The 22405-nt window shown below is 43.9% G+C and overlaps 1 protein-coding gene across 3 annotated transcripts in view; it reads right to left on the bottom strand.

The window, feature by feature from the left end:
- The window catches only part of PTGIS (prostaglandin I2 synthase), a 41810-nt gene extending 22900 nt beyond the window's left edge, over nucleotides 1–18910 (bottom strand). Inside the window, exons 1-3 of one of the 3 annotated variants that reach the window (XM_081196385.1) lie at nucleotides 18711–18910; nucleotides 6652–6775; nucleotides 2872–3050 (exon numbers count right to left, since the gene is read on the bottom strand). In XM_081196385.1, the coding sequence (XP_081052511.1) occupies nucleotides 2872–3050; nucleotides 6652–6690 (218 nt within the window). In that variant the 5' untranslated portion in view covers nucleotides 6691–6775; nucleotides 18711–18910. Of the gene's footprint in view, nucleotides 1–2871; nucleotides 3051–6651; nucleotides 6776–17633; nucleotides 17675–18010; nucleotides 18511–18710 lie in introns of those variants that run through there. The other 2 variants (XM_081196383.1, XM_081196384.1) reach the window with 2 other exon arrangements.
- Between the last annotated feature and the right edge of the window lie 3495 nt (nucleotides 18911–22405).

The raw sequence follows: 22405 nt of genomic DNA, 5'->3' as shown, positions 1-22405 counted from the left end.
TTCTTTCTGTTTTATGCTCCCAACAACCCTGCAGTGTAGGCTGGGCAGGGAGAAGATGTCTAGCCCTTAAATTCCGCAGCAAGGTTCACTACTGAACTGAGACATGAACTCTCCTCATTCTGCCCCATACACCATGCAGCCTTCATTACCCAAAGCTACATCGACTGCTTCTTTGAGAACCATTCTGTTACTGAACACCTCAGAGGACTAAATGACTCTGTTTTTCTTGGCCCGCTCACTGGGAAACTTCCACAAGTAAAGCTTTCACAAGGAACTTGCATCCAGCAGAGCTACTCCTTGTTTACATTAGCCAACATTAATTCGATCTGCTGGTTATGCTTTTACCTAAGGAGGTGGTATTGCACATCTCTGTGATCCATTCAACTGAGGTGTAATAAGAGTACTCCCGATTATTAATATCAGAAGAAACCAGAAGCAACAGGATTCCCTTGTATAGTGTCAACTTCACAATAAAAGAATCATCAGCTGGGGAAGGAATAGGAAACCATTTCTAACCAGCAGGCCATATCCTTATTTCTCCACCCCTGCAGGGCCAAATTGTATATGTGGCTGGGGCCACACACCTGTCAATCACCTGAAACCATAGTGACATCAAGTAATGCAGTGCTTTGTAGCCCCTGCTGTCAGAACTTCAAAGTGCAGCATGGAGCTATTTGAAAAACCCTTTACAATACCCCCAAATGACTCTCTAAATCTCCAAAATCAGAAGTTTAAAGAGCAGCACCGGACTGTTTGCAAAAGAGCGTTCAAACAGCCCCACACTGCACTTAGGCTGTGCACACCTGTTCTCAGCAGGGGAACAGGCAGGTGCCACCAAACTGAGCAGGATTGTATTGTCCACTCATCCTGCTGGCTGCAGAAGTCTGCTTCGACAGCATGCTTCCCACAGATTATCCTGCAAGCCAGAGGTTTCCCGCCCCTGAGTTGAGACAAAGAGACAGAAATGCAGACCAGGTTCCAATCTCACCTTTGCTATGAGCTCACCAAGTGACCTGACACAAGCCACTTTCTGCAAAATTTAGAAATAATTAACCAGCTCCTCAGCTAGTGCCAAAAACTCAAGAGAGTTGGTGCCAGTTGTATCTTGTAGGGGAGGGAATTCCAGAACTGGGGTGCCACCACCAAGAAGGCTGTCCCCCATATTGCTGCATAATAAGCATCAGCTAAAGGCAGGGCAACCAAGAGAGCCTCTCTCGCAGATGCCAGCAACTGGAGAGTTATAACCAGATGACATCAGCTGTTCTCCCAACTATCCAGGCCCAAAGTTGCATATGCCTTTACAAAGCATTCATTTAAGTGCCGGCATTGTAAGGTTGTTGTCAAGCAAGTGCTCAAGTTGTCAAGCAGCGTCAGTTCCTGCCCCCACCCAAGCATTGAGCTGTAAACACAGTTATCTGATGCTTTCAGTCATGTGACTCCAGCTCCATCAAATGAGCATTTATCCTCAGTGTTGTTGTTTTTTCCTTTTCGTTTGCCAGCGTAAACTCTGAGGTCTGGTTGTTTATGTCCTGCTATTGCCTTCTCCCTCTGCCCTCCCCCTCAGTTTTAAGGGTTTAATGCAGTTTGTGGCTATGCTAGAGACCCACCTCCCCCCCCCCCGGTACAAAAGATTAAAACCCAGACACCATTCAGAATTTGAGATCCTACAGGAAGACTCTGAAAACATCAATATTTACAAAGCCAAGCTGCTTATCCATCTCTTCTTGTAAGGACCTTTAAAGCAGGGATGAGGAAAATGCAGCCTTCCGGATTGGTAGAGCGTGAGATTCTTAATATCAGGGTCATGGATTTGAGCTCCACTCTGGGCAAAACAATTCCTGCCTTACAGGAGTCGAACTGCCCTGACACTCCCGAGTATAGGGCAGTATATAAATTCAGTCCATCTATCTATAGAGGAAGGGACGCGGGTGGCGCTGTGGGTTAAACCACAGAGCCTAGGTCTTGCCGATCAGAAGGGTCAGGGGTTCCCATTGAGCTCCCATTGCTCGGTCCCTGCTCCTGCCCACCTAGCAGTTCGAAAGCACGTCAAAGTGCAAGTAGATAAACAGGTACCGCTCCAGCAGGAAGGTAAACGGCATTTCCATGCTCTGCTCTGGTTCGCCAGAAGCAGCTTAGACATGCTGGCCACATGACCCAGAAGCTGTACGCCGGCTCCCTCAGCCAATAAAGCGAAATGAGCACCACAACCCCAGAGTCGGTCACGACTGGACCTAATGGTCAGGGGTCCCTTTACCTTTACTTTACAGTGGTGCCTCGCAAGACGAAATTAATCCGTTCCGCGAGTCTCTTCGTCTAGTGGTTTTTTCGTCTTGCGAAGCAACCCTATTAGCGGCTTAGCGCTATTAGCGGTTTAGCGGATTAGCGGCTATTAAAGGTTTAGCGGCTTAGCGGCTAAAAGGCTATTAGCGGCTTAGCGGCTTAGAAAAAGGGGGGAGCGAAAGAAAATCGGAACACTCGCAAGACGTTTTCGTCTTGCAAAGCAAGCCCATAGGGAAATTCGTCTAGCGAAGCAGCTCAAAAACGGAAAACCCTTTCGTCTAGCGGGTTTTCCGTCTTGCGAGGCATTCGTCTTGCGGGGCACCGCTGTATCTGTAAAGGACCCTTGTGGTCCCTTTTATGATGTTGGATGCCAAGTCCGTTTAGGCCAAGCCAGCTCACTGGATGACATTAAGCCAAGCGTTGCTGCTCAGCCTAACCTCACAGGGTTATTGTGAGGATAAAATGGGGAGGGGGTCACCACCTTGAGCTCCTTGGAGGAATGGTGGAACACAAATGCAACAAATAAATAGATGTTCCATGGTACAGTGGCTTGGCTTTTGCAAGCACTGTTCATGTAAGAAAGGCACCTACATTCTCATCATGACCTTTTCCGCATTAGGGTCATAATCCGGCAGCTTGACTTCAAACATTCGGTCCATTAAAATGCGGGCATACTGGCCAAAGTCCAGCTTGGAACGTGACTCCCAAAGCACTGCTTCGTAGGAATGGGGGTCCAGTAAAACGGTGACAAATTTCCCTGCAGCTTGAACCTGAAATACAAACAAGCCAAGCAAATCACGAAAATACGAAACTCGTGCGTAAAGGAAGTAAAAATATAAATGTGGCCCTAGAAATAAATATGTCATACAATTGCTTTCCAAATCCATGTTTAACCAGTAGCATTGCAAGCCCCCAAGAAATAAAAGCAAATGCAATTGGGTGCCATATATTTATAGCACCAGCAATGAAACAGCTGCACAGCAAACTTTCCATTATTCCCTCTTGGGAAGGTTCTTAAATGAGCCAATATGGTTCCTATCAGCCCCATGTTCTTCCCCATCACAGCACTGCACTGGGAGGGGTGGTCCTCTTCTCCCTGCATCGTGTTGTGATGGGTGGGAAAATATCTGTCACTGCTCTCCAGAGACTACTCTGGTGACGATTCCCCTCTCCCAGGTCAGCACTGGGCTTGATGAAGAGGTTTAGAACCTCAGTCCCATGCTGAGATGCAGAGATCTCCCCAAATGCAGCACTGAGCTTGGTAGAAAGATTTAAACCTAACCTCTCCACCAAGACCAGCAGCACATCACAATATTATATAATTAAGGCTTTTGGTCTTTGATTTGCTTGGAAGAGGATAAAAGATTCTCCAATTTCTTGATATTAGACAGAAGAAGGATCTCATTAGCCACTGGAGAGATGTTAAAAATCTTTGGACGGTTTCCTAGAATCTGTGTAGGAGCTGTGTCGCACTTTTAAATTTGGAAATCCGCCATGATGGAAGTCAAGACCGAGCTGCAGAATTATAAATAGCCATAGGGAGAGGTGAACCTTCAATATTTGTATTTCCAGTTTGATTTGGTAAATCTCCCCTGGAAAGGCTAATGTTTGATGCAACCGGTCTGGGAAAATTAATGAGCAGATGCTTAGACTTGATTTCATCGGAACTGAGTGAAGATGGCGGCTGCCAGCAGCGAAAAGACCTTTGGATTGATTCGGCAGAAACACCAGCGTGTGAGGAGATGCTGCAAACATATAGAGGGGAATCATAGACATAAAATCCACACAGAAACACATCATTGCTTGTTTCAACTCGCTTGTGGGAACAACTCAGAGGCCGTGAAAGAAGGAAGGTTAACAACAGGAAGAATTAGAGGAAATATTGGAAATGACTATGAAAAGCAGTAGAAGTATGAGATTATCAGAACCCTCCAAACTTGAAGCATGGGAAGTCCTATTAAAAAAATTATAATTTGGCAGAATATTTGGATTATTTGATATGTATAATTTGGAATATTTGTTAAAGTGGAAAATTTAATAAAAATGATTAAAAAAACAACAACAAAAGACCAGCAGCACATCGCACAACAGTGTGGCATGTTCCTGTCTGTGTGACATGTGGGTGGTCTGTGTGTCTGTGTTAGATTTGATCTGCCTTTGGTGCCTGTTACAATTCTGGTGAACGTGTGTGCTTTCATGTGGGTTTATATGAGCTGAAGTGCGGTGGCGCCATGCATTCTGGCCAGAGCATGTTTTCAGTGGCAAAGGCACCCGCAACCTCCACTCACAAGTGGCCTTCGGAGAGTTGGCCAGCCCAGAGTGCAACCCCCAGGCTGGAAAGGGGTTAACTACCTCTGCACTACAATGAATAAATTTCAAGGGTTTCCCAAATGGTAAAACTGTGTCATAACTTTGTTCACTGATTCCTGTGCACAGGGCTGTCGCCATGGGTTTCCCTTGAAGCAGTGCTTGAAGAGAAGAAGGCTGTGGGTCAGCAAGAATAGCTGGTGTTCCCTAATAGTGCAAGATCTCCCTACGAGTTTATTTCTCTCTCTGAAGAATTATGTATTGAGCAACAGGAGGCTGTACAGATGAGCTGTCTAAACATGAGGGCACTGTGTCATTATGTAAAACTGACGCTGCTCTGTGACCTGTAAAGGGAAGATCACATAAAAGCTATCCCTGTGTAGACTATTTTGTACACAAAGCTTCTCACACTTCAGGTTGCTTGGTCATCATCTAGAGATGGTGCCTGGCTTTTGAAAAGCTGCAAGACAGGATGCAGCTGCTTTGCCTTGTCCCACCCCATTGCTTCAACTATCTCATCACCCACCTTCATCTCCCGTGAGGCAAAAGAAGAATTTTGTTTGCAGGCACAGGCACGAAAGAAGTGGAAGAGGCACAGGAGAATTGAAAGCACAGCAGCTGCATTCTCTCTTGCTTTTTGGAGTGTGAAATTGGCTCTTGGGATACAATCAGGGCTTTTTCTTCAACTGGAACTTGCCAGAACTCAGTTCCGGCACCTCTCAGGAGGGCACCGTTATAATAGAACAAGGGTGAGTTCCAGCACCTCTTTTTCTAGAAAAACAGCACTACATACAATGCATTTGGGTTGTGAATGGGCCTTATGCTGGCTGGTGATAGCAACGAGATCAGCTTGGGAGCCAGCAGATCCTGGGCCAGCTCAGCCCTACCCACCTACCCACCCATCAGGGCTTTCCACTGGGTGGAGATAGTGCCAGCAGACCTCTCATTTCAGAACCAAGTGGAGCTGGGCAAATGAGAGGTCTGGTTCAGCTGGGTGGACAGACACCTCCACTCGATCCAAATGCCCCACAACCCAGTGTCAGAGTTGGATTGGTCTGTTAGTAAAGTACTAAGAGCAGAATGAAAGCATAGAGAGAAATGGGAGACTGGTTATTGAGAGTGAGGGAGAGCAGAAGATCTAGGAATTTTTTTCTAAATTTAGACCAGCTTTCTGGGATCACCTGCTTCACAGGACTCAAAGGAATTCTGGGCTTCTCCTACAAAACTAGGGTCTCAAGTTGTCAACAGTTCAGGAATGGCTCAAGACACTGAAATGCCCGAGGCAAAGGACAAGATAGAGATAGTGCTCTTCTCAAACTCAACTGGGCAGGCATTTAAATCTTACTTCAACACTGATGGTGGGACAGTGTGATCCACCGCAGCAGCTTCAGGGGTGCTGGACTGGCCACCGGGCACACACAGCTCTGTTAGGCAACACTTTGCTGCTTATCCCCAGCCCGTAGCACAGGGCTCACCCATCTTTTTAGGCCTATGGGCACATTTAGATTTGTGAGTGAGACACCTGTTCTCTGGTCACTTTCTTCCTTACTCCCTAAATCACACACACACAGTGCACACACATGGAGACACAGAAAGAGAAAGTGCATGCACATATCCTAAGTAATTTGGGTAAAAGTTGGACCCAGTAGAATTAATCTGAACTAAAGCACATACAATTGAAAGAGAAAGAGGGAATGTGTGTCACCCTACCAACTTCCTCCTTCAGCTTTGTGTACTCAAGTGAGAAAAAGGTAAATATCTTCACCACTCATGATGAAGAGGGGCAGTTAGTGGGTGGATAGAGGCTCAGAGGCCTTTTAGCCCCCCCCCAGGGTGTCATTGTGTCCACAGACCCCATATTGGTGACATTTGTCCTAGCATCTCTCTGCTAAATGCTGCTAATCTCCTGCCCTGCTACAGGCACATCCTCTGACCAACAGCAGTGGTGATGTGGGGAGCAGGAGACCAGGGCCTGAGTCATGGTAGCACCCATTCATCACCTTCAAAAAACAATAATGTAAAATTAAATGCTAAGGTGACTCATGCAGAGGACTTGATACTCACTGTGTAAATATCCCCATGCTTCTTCCTCATGTCAGTCATAAACTTGGCGGCATCTCTGCCAAATTCCAGTGCGTGGCCAAGCCAAGGAATGAAACCTTTGTCAAGTGGAGGTTCCCCCGGTCGCCTGGAAATAAGGCCAATATGGAAACTATTAACTATATTGGCATTTAATCATTCCAAACTCTTATCATTAGCATTCCAAACTCCCTTGTACAGTGGTACCTCGGGATGCGAACGGGATCCGTTCCGGAGCCCCGTTCGCATCCAGAAGCAAACATAACTAGCGACGGCATGTCTGCGCATGTGTGTGTCGCTTTTCGGCGCTTATGCGCATGCGCATGGCGTCATTTTGAGTGGCTGCGCATGCGCGAGTGGCGAAACCCAGAAGTAACGTGCTCCGTTACTTCTGAGTTGCCACGGAGCACAACTCGAACACGCTCAACATGAAGCATATTCAACCCGAGGTATGACTGTACAACAACTGCGATATTAATGACATCTATTCATCTTGACACGTTGAATGATTTATAAACCCGTAGGTGAAGCATTCTATATCCGTATTCCTCCTGTGTGTGACAATTATTCTGAATAAAAAGACAGTCCTTTATTTGAAAGATTTCTCTCTTTGAAGGGTTTTCCGGTCCAACCAGTCTGCTGGAATAGCTCAGTCAGTACAGCATGAGACTCTTAATCTCAGGGTCATGGGTCCAAGCCTCACGCTGGGCAAAAGATTCCTGCATTGTGGGTATTAGAGTTGGTGACCCTTGTGGTCTCTTCCAACACCACAATTCAGTGGTTCTATGATTTATTTCAAGAAAAAGACCACAAAGAAGGGAGAATGGAGGCTTTGAATATGCCTATCAGCATTTAGCACTGCGGGAACAAACTGATGGATTATATTTCTAGTTCAGTGGTGTAGCGTGGGGGGTGCAGGGGGGCCCGGCCGCACCGGGCGCAACATCTGGGGGTTAGGGGGCGCAAATCCACGGGTTAGGGGGCGCAAATTACTTGCCTTGCCCCGGGTGCTGACAACCCACGCTACGCCACTGTTCTAGTTAAAATAATTATATCACGCGGCTGCAGGAATGCAATGGATAAAAGAGTGGATTGCATTAAAAGAAACTGACGTGTTAGATCTAGAAGGCCACATTAATAGCTATGGCTGGCACGCGTATTTAGTATACGGCAAAGTGAAAGCCCACAGGGGATTTTTGAGCCATGTGATAAGGAAATCATTATACAGTACAAAATATGGATTAAATACAAAGGAATATTGGAGCCAAAGATACCCCTGTGGACCTCACCCACAGAAGCCATGGCAGTTAAAAATAGAAACATGAAAGGAGAATGGCTGACATATAGATCAGTCTTGGAAGTAGATAAGGATAAACCAACATTGAAGAAATATGAGGAAATTAAAAACTTGCTAACAGATTGGCTACAATATTTCCAGCTACATCAAAGATTAACTATAGATTCAAAACAAAGAATTGCAAAGGAAACATATAGATTCGAAATAGAATTAATATTTAACAAAAAGGAAAATATTTCACAAGTGTATGAGTATCTTATGGAATAGAAAACAAAAGAGGAATAAGTTAAAGCAGTTATGGTTAAATGGGCGCAGGACTTTGGGCATAATATACTTATGGAGTAATGGGAGAGATTATGGACAACAGACATTAAATTCGCAACATGCTATAATCTCAGGGAAAACACTATGAAAATGGTATATAGATGGCATCTTACTCCCAAAAAGCTTGCTGTGTAAAGGGAAAACATCAACCTGTTGGAGATGCAAAAAATAGGAGATGCAAAAAATAGGAATGATATTTATAACGAGTTTAAGAAACTATTTAAAATCACCTTCAACCCCCCCCCCCCCAGAGATTTTCCTACTTGGTATACCAGAAATTAAAAAAAATATATAAGAACATTGTTTATGTATGGTATAACAACAGCTAGAACCCTTATAGCAAGGAAGTGGAAGAATGAAACGCAACCAGAGTTTACAGATTGGCAGATACTCATGTTAGCATATCTACAATTAGCAAAACTGACAGGATCAGTTAGAGGAATATCGAAACAAAAAAACAAACAAAACAAAACTAGAGAATGGATAATATTTAAGAATTTTGTAAAACTTTATTGTACAAATAGCTCCATATTAGCAGAAATTGAGTGATATTTATAAAGAAAAAGATCAGAGGAATGTATACAAAGCAGAAAGAAATTATTTTAAACAATGTAAACCTGTGAAAAAAGAATGTTATATCAAACAGTTTACTGAGATGGATGGGAAGGATTGTGCTGATGAGTACTTTTACTATGTAAATAACTTTGTCTTTTTTAAAAATTTGATTTCTTTTTTTCTTATCTGTTACTTCTTTATTTCTTCGTTTTTTTCTTTATAAATTTTCTATTTTATATAATTTTCTAATAATTTATAATAATTTTTTGGTAATTCATTAATGGCCACCTTAATTGAAGGTCATCTGCAGTGTCACAGATATTAACACCCCAGGCAGAAGTCGCATTTGCTCTCTCACACAATGCTTTTTGTGCTCACCTTTCAGATACACAGTAATCACGTGTAATGAAATCAAGTAATGCACATGCTGTCTGTGTTTAAATGGGGGAGTGGTTATCATTTTTCTCTGCGAGAGGCCCGTGCTGATACTGCAGCCCAATCTCAATTGTTTTAAAAGGTAAAGGGACCCCTGACCAGTAGGTCCAATCGTGACCGATTCTGGGGTTGCGGCGCTCATCTCGCTTTATTGGCCAAGGGAGCCAGTGTACAGCTTCCGGGTCATGTGGCCAGCATGACTAAGCCGCTTCTGGCAAACCAGAGCAGCGCACGGAAACGTTTACCTTCCCGCCAGAGCGGTACCTATTTATCTACTTGCACTTTGATGTGCTTTCGAACTGCTAGGTTGGCAGGAGCAGGGACCGAGCAACGGGAGCTCACCCCGTCGTGGGGATTCGAACCGCCGACCTTCTGATCGGCAAGCCCTAGGCTCTGTGGTTTAACCCACAGCGCCACCCGCGTCCCAGCATGCTGTCTGTGTTCAAATGGGAGAGTGATTATCATTTTCCTCTGCGAGAGTCCCATGCTGATACTGCAACCCAATCTCAATTGTTTACCTATGTCTTAAATCACAGTGATTAGTTGAATTAATAAAAGGCTTAAGAGGAATGGAAATCTACTTTTCTGTTAGCCAAAACCAGCAGGCCACACAGGATTCTGCTGCTAACCAATAGCTTAGCTTACGTAAACTGTCGGTTAATCTATTCTAAAAATGGGCAGGCAGGGTGACATCTTGGCTCCAGCACCTTCCTGCAGTTTCAAAACCAAAATGTTAAAAATACAGCATTACAAAAAGGCGTTTATTATTTCAGTTTGAATTGAAAGCACCTCAGGCCTTTCCTGAATTTTGTATGCTCTTTTAAAAGTCAGTAGAAGCTATGTACAGGCAGGTAAGCATGCTAGATTTTTCCAGGAAAAGACTGCAGAAAAAGAAAAGAGGGGCAGAACGTTCTGGAATGAGTTGTTCTCCAAACTCCCGAATTAATTCCTATTTATAGCCCTACCATGAAATCCAAAGCAGCAAACATTTTATTTAATCATTTCATTAAATTTATACGCAGCTTGATTGTTTAAAAAACTTCAAAGTGGTTTACAAGAAGATAAAGCGACAAGAAAAATTCACAACTCTACTTTAAAGCATACAAAAGTTAAAATGCTGAAACAGATTAAAATTACCTCAGCTTCCTAAGCATCTGGGAACAAAAATGGTTCAGACCATATCCTGGAATCCTCAGAGTTAACATACCCTGCAAGTTTTCTCAGGAAAACAGGGACATTCCATTTTTCTCCCCACAAGAGCACAACCACCATTTTGGGTGCCGTGACCTCTCAATACTTTGCACTGAAATTTCACCGTATTTTCAGGGCTGCAATCTTGCATAGTGCCCCAAAATGCACGCTTTTGGGCACAGTGAGAGCATGACCCAGGATAAAGTGCTTCATTTGGGCTTCATGATCTCACACAGGTCACGCAACTTGTGCAGGAGCATGGATGGGAAGATGTGCCTCCTGGTTTTGGGACTCAACATGTTGGAGGGTAGGAAGTGAACACAAACTGTTTCTTTCAGAGGACGAAAAAGAAGAAGTGGATCTAACGAAACAGTGGGCTCACTGGGCATTTCCGTATCCCAAATGAGGAACTGGACACGGCTGGTTTTCCTAAATCAAAGAGGTCTAGCTTGGTTAGAGTATTGCTAGTTCAGATCACGACAAGCTGAGCTACTCTTTCCAAGCATGCAAATCACCACTCCAGGTTTCTTTAGAAGGAAGGGTGGGAGATCAATATGACAGACCCTCCAAGTCTTCCTATTTTCCAGGGACGTCCCTGATTTAGAGAAGCCATCCCAAATTCTGATTTGATCCTAGAATGTCCCACTTTTCCTTAGGATGTCCCTATTTTCTTTGGAACAATGTTGGAAGGTATGGAGTCATCCGACCCCCGAGCCATATGAAGGCAATCCAGTATAGGGAAGGTGGTTTTTTTTTTAATGGTTAATGTTTTATTGTGTTTTTATATATGTTGGAAGCTGCCCAGAGTGGCTCGAGCAACCCAGTAAGATGTGTGTGGTATAAATAGTAAAATTATTGTTATGGAATGGGACGTCCCTATTTTCATAGGAGAAATGTTGAAGGGTATGATATGATAAATCAAAGAATACATTCAAAGCCTCAAGATCCTCATGGCCAAAGCAATGCCCACAAACATATCTGTCTCTGTTTAGATTTTTATTGCTGAGTTTTATATCCTCGAAATGGGAAAAGACCACAGCCAGAGGCCACAAGGAAGAAGAAGAAGAAGAGTTTGGATTTGATATCCCGCTTTATCACTACCCAAAGGAGTCTCAAACCCCCATCGTTCAGCCCGGACACTGAGGTCCAGCTCCAAGGGCCTTCTGGTGGTTCCCTCACTGCGGGAAGTGAAGTTACAGGGAACCAGGCTGAGAGCCTTCTCGGTAGTGGTGCCTGCCCTGTGGAACGCCCTCCCACCAGATGTCAAAGAGAACCACAACTACCAGACTTTAAAAGACATCTGAAGGCAGCCCTGTTTAGAGAAGTTTTTTATGTTCAAAGCTGGGAAACCCAGTCAGATGGGCAGGGAATAAATCAATTATTATTACTATTTCTATTTCTATTTCTATTACTATTACTATTACTATTACTATTACTATTACTATTAGTGCATGCCCTGCAGCTCTTATTACTGACAGAATAAGAAGATTGTCTGCTTTCGCCAAACATTCACAATTTTCTAAACCACTGCTGGGTCCTCAAAAAAGGACAAAGCCCCAAACCCTTTAGCCATAGTTTAGACCCTCAACTCATATATCATTTTAGACTGCATATTTTCCTAACAATAAACCCACTGACTTACTTCCCAAGAAACATGCTGGGAACCGAACTGCCCGTTTCTCAGTTCCCTATTTTGATTAAATACGATGGCTTGAATTAACGCCTGTACATTGGCACGCCACAACTTTACATAATCACTGTGTTTTCTGGTTTTGGCTACCAGACAAAATAAAGCAAAGGACGCAGGAATCCTGAAATAAACTGTCTCCCCCACCCACCCCCAGTTACTACTGTACAAGACAATTTACAAAGAAATACATTCTGTCCTGTCAGTGGGAAAATATGATGGACAGACATTGTACGCTATTAGCAGATGGAAATAGCATCTTATTGATTAACTAAATAATCAAATACGGTAATTAAATTTATATCCCAACCTTCCTCCCCATGGAGACTGGGGTGGCAAAACAAACTCATCATCATCATTATTATTAAAAAATAAATTTAAAAGAGTTCTAATATATTAAAAACAGTTCTAACGCAGAAGCAGACCAGGGAAAGATCTCAACTTAAAAGGCTTGTTTGAAGAGGAAGGTCTTCAGCAGGGGCCAAAAAGACAAAAAGAGATGGTACCTGTCTAATATTCAAGGGGAAGGAATTCCAAAAGGTAGGTGCCACAAAACTAAATGGGGTAAATACTTTTTTCCCTCAAGGTCCATCCCCAGTAGTGCATTAAAAAAAAAGTTTTCTATAACAGCAACAGTAAATAATAAAGTTTAGGTATGTTTATTGAATTTTTAATGATGGTCCAGAAGAACACCATCATCAATGATATAGAAAACTGCTGAGAGATCCTCTTCCCTCTCCTCATCCATCAAAGTGACCAGGGCCAATTCTATGTCAGATCCAGACTGGAATGAGTCCAGATAATGAGAGTTTGAGTCCAACAACATGTGGAGGTTCTCCACCCCAGTTACTTGACACTTTTGTGCCAATGTTTGTGTGTGTGCCTATGGTATCTCTTTATTAACAACACCGAATTGTACAATATATTCAAACCAATGTACAACTACTCAAAACAAGAAATCACCATCATCAAGAATTTATTTAAAATCATAATACTACGATCGCTAAGACTAAATACTAAAATACAGTGCTTTACAGGGCATCTAGCAAGCAAAGCTGTTCTCCCCCTTTGCTTCCTTCTTTATTTGTCCTACTAGTTTGGGACATTTCAATTTATTCCAAGATTAACAAACAGTTCTGAAGAGTTGGACTGGTGCATAGAGGCACTTTGTATGTGCTTACAGGATTTTACATTTCATTACTATTACTCTTTTTTTTAAAAAAGGGGGCGAGACATTCCCCCCATTTATTTTCTTATTTCTGCTCTGTTTTCCCTCAGTGAGACCAAATAACAGGTATGGAGTTGGTGTGATTTAGATTTGGAAAATGGCAGGAGAGAAAGTGTTAACCCTCCCTCTCTCAGTACTAAAGCACAGACACACCCTTTCACCCCCCACATAAGCACAACCCCCCCCCACACACCACCAACAATTTTTTGTTTTGTTCCAGTAAAACAAAAAAGAAAATAAATGTTGTGAAATTGTATCTTAAACCCCTGTGTTGTTTGGCCATCTCCTTCCTTGAACTTCAATGTGCAAACTGGAAATGTCTTAATCCTCCCATCAACCTCTGCTTTCTGCTTTTCTGGTGCCCTGTGCAAAAGGGAGATGTGTTGCCCAGTTTGCGTTGGTAAATTCTTTTGCTGGTTTTGTGGAGCTAGCAGACAGCTGGCCGCATTTCCCCTTCTCGCCTTAGGGGCTTCCTTAAGCAGATCACTGGGACAATGACAGAAGCTGACTGCCAACACAAACGTCTTTTGAGCAGATAATCTCACACATACAGCAAGGAATGGGGCAGGAACAGCTTGGCTCAGTCTTGAAGTGAAATTCACACGGCAAGAGTGTGGTCAGATCCTTTTCTTTCAGTGTTTTCAAAACTTATAGTCTTCTGCCGCTGGCTGATTCTTCCTTATAATACCCATTAAGTCGGTTATGTATACTTTTAAAAGCTCAGACTTCTCAACAAGTCCTGTACGTGTGAGGATAGAATGCATGAGAAGAAGCTTGCCAAACCAGCCTTTGCTGCCCAGTTAAGTACAGTGGTACCTCTGGTTGCGAACAGGATCTGTTCCAGAGACCCGTTCACAACATGAAAGGAACACAACCCGCAGCAGCGCGTCTGTGCACGAGTGGGTTGCGATTTGCCACTTCTGTGCATGTGCGTGGCAGCATTTTGTGCGTTTGCGCATGCACGAGTGGTGAAACCCGGAAGTAGCCCTTTCCAGTACTTCCAGGTCGCCGCAGGACGCAACCTGAAAAAACGTAACAGGAAGCAAACGTAACATGAGGTATGACTGTACCTCAATTGAGCACCACCAAAGAAGTTTCTCTGTGCCACAGAACAAATGGGTAGGACAGGAGTAGGCAACCTAAGGCCCGGGGGCCGGATGCGGCCCAATCGCCTTCTCAATCCGGCCCGCGGATGGTCTGGGAAGCAGCGTGTTTTTACATGAGTAGAATGTGTCCTTTTATTTAAAATGCATCTCTGGGTTATTTGGGGGGCATAGGAATTCGTTCATTTTTTTTTTCAAAATATAGTCCAGCCCACCACATGGTCTGAGGGACGGTGGACCGGCCCACTGCTGAAAAAGGTTGCTGACCCCTGGGGTAGGCCTTTCCCCCACACTCCTCACCTAACTGCTGCATAGGAGAACAACAGCCAGAATTGTGAGTGAGCTGCTGCTGCTCTGTGGTGGACTGTGGGCTGTACTGAAAACCCAAAGGGGAAGCAAGATCTATGAGAGCGTTAATGCTGGGAACCCTTCTTCCTATGCTCAGGTTGTATAAAATAAAGCTATTCATTCCAAGGAAATCAAGACCTCAGTAAGTGCAGGTAGCTGCTTGAAAATTGGGTGGGAAGTAACAATATCCACGTCTGCTCTGAATTAAGTCTCATTCACTTTAATAGGACTTACTGAATATAGAATTGCACCCTTACACTAGGCATGTCCAAAGTCCGTTTTGGAGGCCTAATCTGGCCTGCCGTTCAATTTAATCCATCCCCTGTGGCAGTATATGTCCTGGGGTAAAATCCCAAAAAAAAGCTCAACTACTTCAGTCCTAAAACTCCACTGAACTAGGTTGGACCTGCCACAGAGTAGACATGAAGAGGATTATGGTTTATGGGTTGTGGCCAATGCTAGTCCTGCTTAGAGTAGAACCACTGAAATTAATGAATATGACTATTTTAGAGCCATTAATTTCAATGGGTGTGCTCTGTGTTCAACATGCTTTCCCAGAAGTAAGTCTCATTGAACTCCGTGGGAATTATTTCTGAGTATCCATGCGGAGATTGCACTGTAAGTGCATTAGGCTGCCCATTACCCTGAAAGCTATTTTCTTAAAGAAGGTGGTGGAGGGGGAGGAAAATAGTAATAGCAAACTCTTCCGGTGTTAACCTGTTGCAAGAAAATTAAGGAAGAGTCTTAAAGGAGCCCTAAGATTTTGAGTTGTTTTAATAAATGATTTTTATTTATTTGTATGGTACCGCCTATGTAAATAGCACTTTACAGAGGAACATAAGAAAACAGGTGTCCCTATCTAAATCTTCTCTGGCATCTGCCTGCCCTGACCTTCCTTAGAAGCATCAGGAAAGGAAATTCCAGAAGCTCCCTCGACACATAATTCCAGAACAAAATGCTCTTAGAATTGTGGATAGGTAAGAATACTCTGGGGGGACCGCACATCAGTGGGAAAGCACATTCCAGGCTTAATCCTTGGCAGGCTTGCTGAAATGTACATCAAGAAACAGCTCGGGGAAACCTTTTTCCTAAGACCCTAGAGAACCTCCACTTATCCGAGTAAACAAATATTTATTTTACATGTTCTTTCTTACTATAAATCCACAGTACAGGACACCATCATATACAGCATGCAGTAGAGAGATCGCTTCTGTCCCTCTTGATAATGCTTTGCATGCAGCAGATTTATCAACTATGGTATATTTCGAATGGTTTGCAGAGGGTCTTTCTGTCTGGTATGCTGGTGGTTGGACACATCCCTGGCTTCAAGGTGTGAAATGGAACTGGATGGGATAGGAATGCCCTCTGTATATAAAAGTGGACTCCTGGGCATTTTAAACTCAAAAGGTTTTATTCAGTGCTAGTCCTACTCAGCATAGACCCATGGAATTTATGAGCATGGCTAACTTAGGTCCATGAATTTCAATGGGTCTATCCCGCGTAAAACTTAGTTGACTACAACCCTACATAACTTTGCACCTCTATCCTATTTCCATGCATGCATTAACATGCTAAATGCAGGCCAGGAAGACAATGCGGCTCAAATGTACATATTATCTAGAAAACTTGGAAATGACATTTGGACGGCATGTCCGCGATGCAAATGCACAAACCTATATTTGTATACTACCCATAAAACTGAGTTCTCTAGGTGGTTCCATGCCGGCAAATAAATCTAGCACACATATGCTGGAGGGGTAGCCCTGTTTCTCTGTTGCAGCAAAAGCAACAGAGTACAGTGGTACCTCTGGTTAAGAACTTAATTTGTTCTGGAGGTCCGTTCTTAACCTGAAACTGTTCTTAACCCGAGGTACCACTTTAGCTAATAGGGCCTTCTGCTGCTGCCGCACCACCGGAGCACGATTTCTGTTCTCGTCCTGAAGCAAAGTTCTTAACCTGAGGTACTATTTCTGGGTTAGCGGAGTCTGTAACCTGAAGTGTCTGTAACCTGAAGCATCTGTAACTCGAGTTACCACTGTACTGTGGCATCTGAATGACTAACAACTGTACAGTATTATGGAACAAGCTTTTGTGGACTACAGCCCACCTCATCACAGTCTTTAAGGTACCACAAGACTGTTTGTTACTTTGTCATGCACGTTTATTGATCCTCAAATGATGACTCTTGCCACATGGTAAAGACTGACGGATTGGTTTATGGCATAAACTGTCATAGACCAGAGCAGCTTCATCAGATTAACTAAGCATTATCTTCAGATGATAGATATATCTGTTAAAACACATGCAAACACAGGAGTAACATCCAGCACCCACAGATTATGGCATTATTAAGAGTCTCATGCACTACTGGCTGAGCTATCCTAATGGTGTTCAATCAAAGCATTAAAACACACTAAAATTATTATTATTTTAAAAAGATACAAAACGAATGACCAACACTAAATGCTCCCCCTTCAATAATAGACCAACTTTTTGATTTGCCTCTTCAATCCTGCCTCAGCTCCAATCCCATTTTACGTATTTCCTTATGTCCTTTTACTTTATTATGCCACGTTGTTCCATTATGGAACCCAATACTGCAAACATATATTATATACAAAAGCAAAAAATGAAACAGAAAACACGCAACTCTCGAAGGAGTTCACAAAAAGAATAAAGCAACGAAATTATAAGTGAAAGCATTTTTTTTTTAAAAAGGCTATTTAAAGCATTCCAAAATAATTAAGATAAAAAATAAGCTAAAAACTAGGCTAAGACACGTGCCAACATTCTACATGCCTGGATAGGCTTGCTGAAACAAACATGTTTCTAACAGGTGCCAGAGTACAGTGAAGGCGCCTGCCTGGTGTCAATAAGCCGGGAGTTCCAAAGTGTAGACCGCCACGCTGTCACCCTAAAATACCGTCTTCTTACAAATGTTGATGGAGTATTAAGGGGCACATGTAACAGTGCCCGTTTTAAGCAGTTGAATGGGCATCCATGGGTCTAAGGCGACCTCGCAGGTAAGATGTTTATAAATCTCCCAGGAGAAATGTCCCACATCCAGACCTGGCGAGCTCCAGCGAAGCCGAGTGGCGCTCTCCTGCGTCCTCAGCCCATACCTCGCCTCCTCCAGAACAGGTGGAAGCCGCCGCGAACCCCAACCGCTCACTCACCGCGCTCTGCCGAAGCGAGAAGCCAGCACCACCACCACCACCAGCAGCAGCAGAAGCCCCAGCAAGCCGGCGGTGAGGAGCGAGGCCATGGCACGTCGGGGCAGCTCAGGAGAAGCCGGCGCCGCGATGGAGACCTCCTGCTCTCGGGCTCAGCCTTGCGCGCACGCCGCCTCTGCACGCGCTTTTGAGTCCCTCGATCCCCGCCCCCGAGGCTCCTCTCTGCCTGCCCCCACCCGTCCAACCGCAGCCTGGCTGGCCGACAGACCGCAAAGCCCTCCTCGAAGGCGGCAGCAGCAGCAGCGCCTTCAAGCCGTCCCACCGCCTGGGAGCGTAGCTCTGCCTGCCTCTCCAAAAGAGGCCGCGCTCCCTCTTCCCTTGGCTCTCGCCAAGGCAGGTGCTGGTGGCAGCCGCCTTCGCCGACCCCGGCCCTCCCTCCAGAAGCTCCAGAAAAGGGAGAAAGGCACGGCCGCCATCCCAGGTGGGGCAGGCAACGTCGGTTCCCGGGCCAACGGTTCCCGTGTGCGTCGCGCGCCCAGAGCGCGTGGATGCCACACGAACAACCTCCAGCCTCGCCCAGTGGACGGGTGCGAGGCTGCGATTTCTTCCCGGGAGTGGTTGGATCGCTCTTGGGGTATGGGGCGCACTGGAGCCCTCTCAGGCCTCCAAGAACAAACAAACAAACAAACAACAGTGCCAGGACCGTTGGTGCACCGTTCCCTGTGACCGTTGGACGCACCGTTCCCTGCGTAAACGCGTAACCGTGGTAAGCCTTCAGAGGTCTCTGGGAGTGTCCTCAAGCCCCGAGTTGGCACTTTCCTCTTTGGCTGGGTTCACACTCCCGTTTACACTGAGCTCACTGCATTTCCAGCGCTGGCTTTTCAATCCCTGTTCACACGACCACGTTATCCAAAATGCATCTCTCTCTCTCTCTCTCTCTCTCTCTCTCTCTCTCTCTCTCTCTCTCTCTCTCTGCTTCATTATAAAATACTACTGTTCGCTGAGTTGTTTCTCAAACCAGCTTCATGTTCAGTCATCTCTAGCCAAGGGGTGAAAATACCTATGTATAGGGTAAAAACATCAATGCCTGTCAATGCTCCCTAGCATGTACAGAAACAGAAACGATTTTGACCCTAATGAAGCCATGCTGATGTGAACCCTTAATGGGGGTGAAGGTAAAAGTAAAGGGACCCCTGACCATTAGTTCCAGTCGTGTCTGAGGTCATCTGGCCAGCATGACTAAGGCGCTTCTGGTGAACGAGAGCAGCGCACGGAAACGCCGTTTACCTTCCCGCCGGAGTGGTACCTATTTATCTACTTGCACTTTGTGCTTTCAAACTGCTAGGTTGGCAGGAGCAGGGACCGAGCAACAGGAGCTCACCCCGTCATGGGGATTCGAACCGCCAACCTTCCGATTGGCAAGCCCTAGGCTCAGTGGTTTAACCCACAGTGCCACCTGCATCCCTTTAATGGGGTAAGAGCTGTGAAATGCAGGGTGGGGTGGGGGGCAACTGCACTGCTTTCTGAAGTAGTGCTGTGAACATGCCCTTAAGAAAGCTTTGGACAAGGTACTTCAGCAAAGTCTCTTCTCGAGTAAGGCTTAGCAGCTATAGAGTAAGAGCAGAAGTTCTCATAGGGATTAAGTTAAGAAACAAGAAGCAGAGAATAGGAACAGACAATTTGCTGAGTGTAGACAGTGGAATCCATCAAGGAACAGTATTGGGAATGGGACTTGTGCTTTTTATCTTGCTTATCTATAGTTAGGGGTTAGCAGTGAGCCAGCAGCGGATTTAGGATGGCATAGGCAGTACCCACACACAGGGAGCTGAGCCAAAGGGTGTAAAATTGAGAAGACCCATATAACTGATAAGATCCATTTCGAGGGCGCCAAATTTTGGCCTCACACAGGGTGACATATTACAGAAAGATTGTTTGCCCCTGAGTGAGGTAGTCAAGTTTGATGGCCACCAATTTGGATTGCTTTAAAAGAAAATTAGTGAAACTTATAGCAAAAAAATTAAGGTAGGTAGCTGTGTTGGTCTAACAGTCGAAATAAAGAAATAAATTAAAAAATTGTCCAGTAGCACCTTAGAAACCAACTAAGTTTGTTCTGGGTATAAGCTTTTGTATTTGAAGAAGTGTGCATGCACACAAAAGCTTATACCCAGAACAAACTTAGTTGGTTTCTAAGGTGCTACTGGACATTTTTTAAAAAAATTAAATTATTGTGTTGCTTGATTCTATGGACTTTAACTTGTAGATGTTGACAAATTCAGTGAGATTTGTTCAGACGCAAGCAGGTTACCAGACTGCAACCTTGTTTGCAGTGCAGTGGATGAATTACAGAGAAAGTCATTATTCAGTTAATCCTCCCTCCCCATTATTTTTTAGATTTTTTTTGCTTGTTTGTTTAAAGTCTGCAGAACAGATGTTTAGCGCTGGCTCACCATTCACCCATTCCTTATTTTTGCACTTGACTTAAGTGATATCAGATGCATTTCAGAGATTTTACATTGTTATCCAATTCCTGGTTTTATATACAGTATCTTGATATATCCCTCTCTCTATTTATTTTTACAATCACTGCTATATTTTGATATGATGGCACCAGTGTGTGTTGTAGAAACAAATACCTGACCACCAAAAAACCCCAGTCTCCGTTTGAGTTAATGTCCCCCCTTTCTTGCCAAATGCAAACAGTGACAATGTCCTGGTTGCAAGTTGTTCCTTGTGTAAGCATGTCCAGATGTTCAGGACTGGCTTAGCAGTACATGGATATTACAGGATAATTCAACTAAAAGTACAGGAATGCAGGAAACTGTCTAATGATCCACCTAGTCCAGTATTGTTTACTGCAAGGGTTCTCAAACTTTCCACCCTTAGGTAGCACTTGAGAGGGTCAGGTCTGAAGCTTACCAGTCACAAAACAGTAGTGCAGGGACAAAGACAGTAATAAAATGGCAGAGGATGGAGATTGAGATTGGCATAATTAGTGGGCAATAACTGGTGTTTTCTCAATATCAATATATAATAATAATAATAATAATAATAATAATAATAATAATAATAATAACAACAACTTATTATTTATACCCCCACCCATCTGGCTGGGTTTCCCCAGCCACTCTGGGCGGCTTCCAACAAAACACTAAAATACAATAACCTACTAAACATTAAAAGCTTCCCTAAACAGGGCTGCCTTCAGATGTCTTCTAAAAGTCTGGTAGTTATTTTTCTCTTTGACATATGGTGGGAGGGCATTCTACAGGGTGGGCGCCACTACTGAGAAGGCCCTCTGCCTGGTTCCCTGTAACTTGACTTCTCATAGCGAGGGAACCACCAGAAGGCCCTCAGCGCTGGACCTCAGTGTCTGGGCAGAACAATGGAGGTGGAGACGCTCCTTCAGGTATATTTCACTTCTCTTTAAGAATGACTAAACAATTACTAATTTATTTTACAGATTTTCACTGTAGCAGAGAGTTCCAATGTTTCACTTTTCCTGAACTAATTAGGATGGGCACTAATAGTTTTATGATGCAAGTAATAAATAATACTAGGGTTTTGTTAGCGTTCATTGTTTTAATTTTTCAGTTTATTCACATTTTTGTGTGCTCTGTGTTATTTCATGAGTCACATGTATTCAGTTTCTTGATTTTAGATGTATTTATATTCTACAACTTGGTAATTTTTTTATTTGTATAAAAAGAGGCATAAATATTGATTATTTTTAGTAGGTGCCATATTCCATTAAGATATTTTTGTACAGCATATGCATTAGTTTGTATATATTCTTCTGGTCCCAATTTTTCTTTACTTGTAGTATTAATACTCAGCCATCCTATTTAGGCAAAAATTCCTGATCCAGATAGTTTAAGTCAGCGGTAGCTAACCCCTGGACCATTGGTCAGAACCCACCAATTTCTGTACAGTGGCAAAAGGGGCAGGTGGAAATGTAAAGCATTGCTGGAGTTTATGGAAAGGTTAAAATGGAGTTTTAAACTTGTCTGTGATATGGATGGCAACTGCCCTCTCCCTAGTCATCAGATTGGTCATTTGATCAGTGAGAGGGCAATAACCTTCTCCTTAGCTACACCTCCCACCCCATTCCTGTTGACCCAAGTGTTGATCAAGGATGGATGAGACCATTTTTTTTGTCCATGAGCTAAAAAGAGGACTGGCCACCTGACCTCTACAGTAAGCAGAGGCTTTTGGTTTTATATTTCCTCTCCATGCCACATTTCTCTCAAAGTACCGGTAATTTCACTCATTTCCTGCTGTTTCTTCTCCCCTTTTCTTTTCATGCTTAATTTTCACCCTATTCCCACTTGCAACCTGCTGATTTCTCACACTGTTTACTCCTCTCCTACAACTTCTTCTTCCATTTTCTTTTCTTTCTAT

The sequence above is a fragment of the Podarcis bocagei genome (genome assembly GCF_964188305.1).
Source record: "Podarcis bocagei genome assembly, chromosome: 5".
NCBI lineage: Eukaryota > Metazoa > Chordata > Lepidosauria > Squamata > Lacertidae > Podarcis > Podarcis bocagei.
The sequence above is the reverse complement of the archived record's forward strand: the minus strand, read 5'-3'. Positions and strand labels throughout refer to the sequence as shown.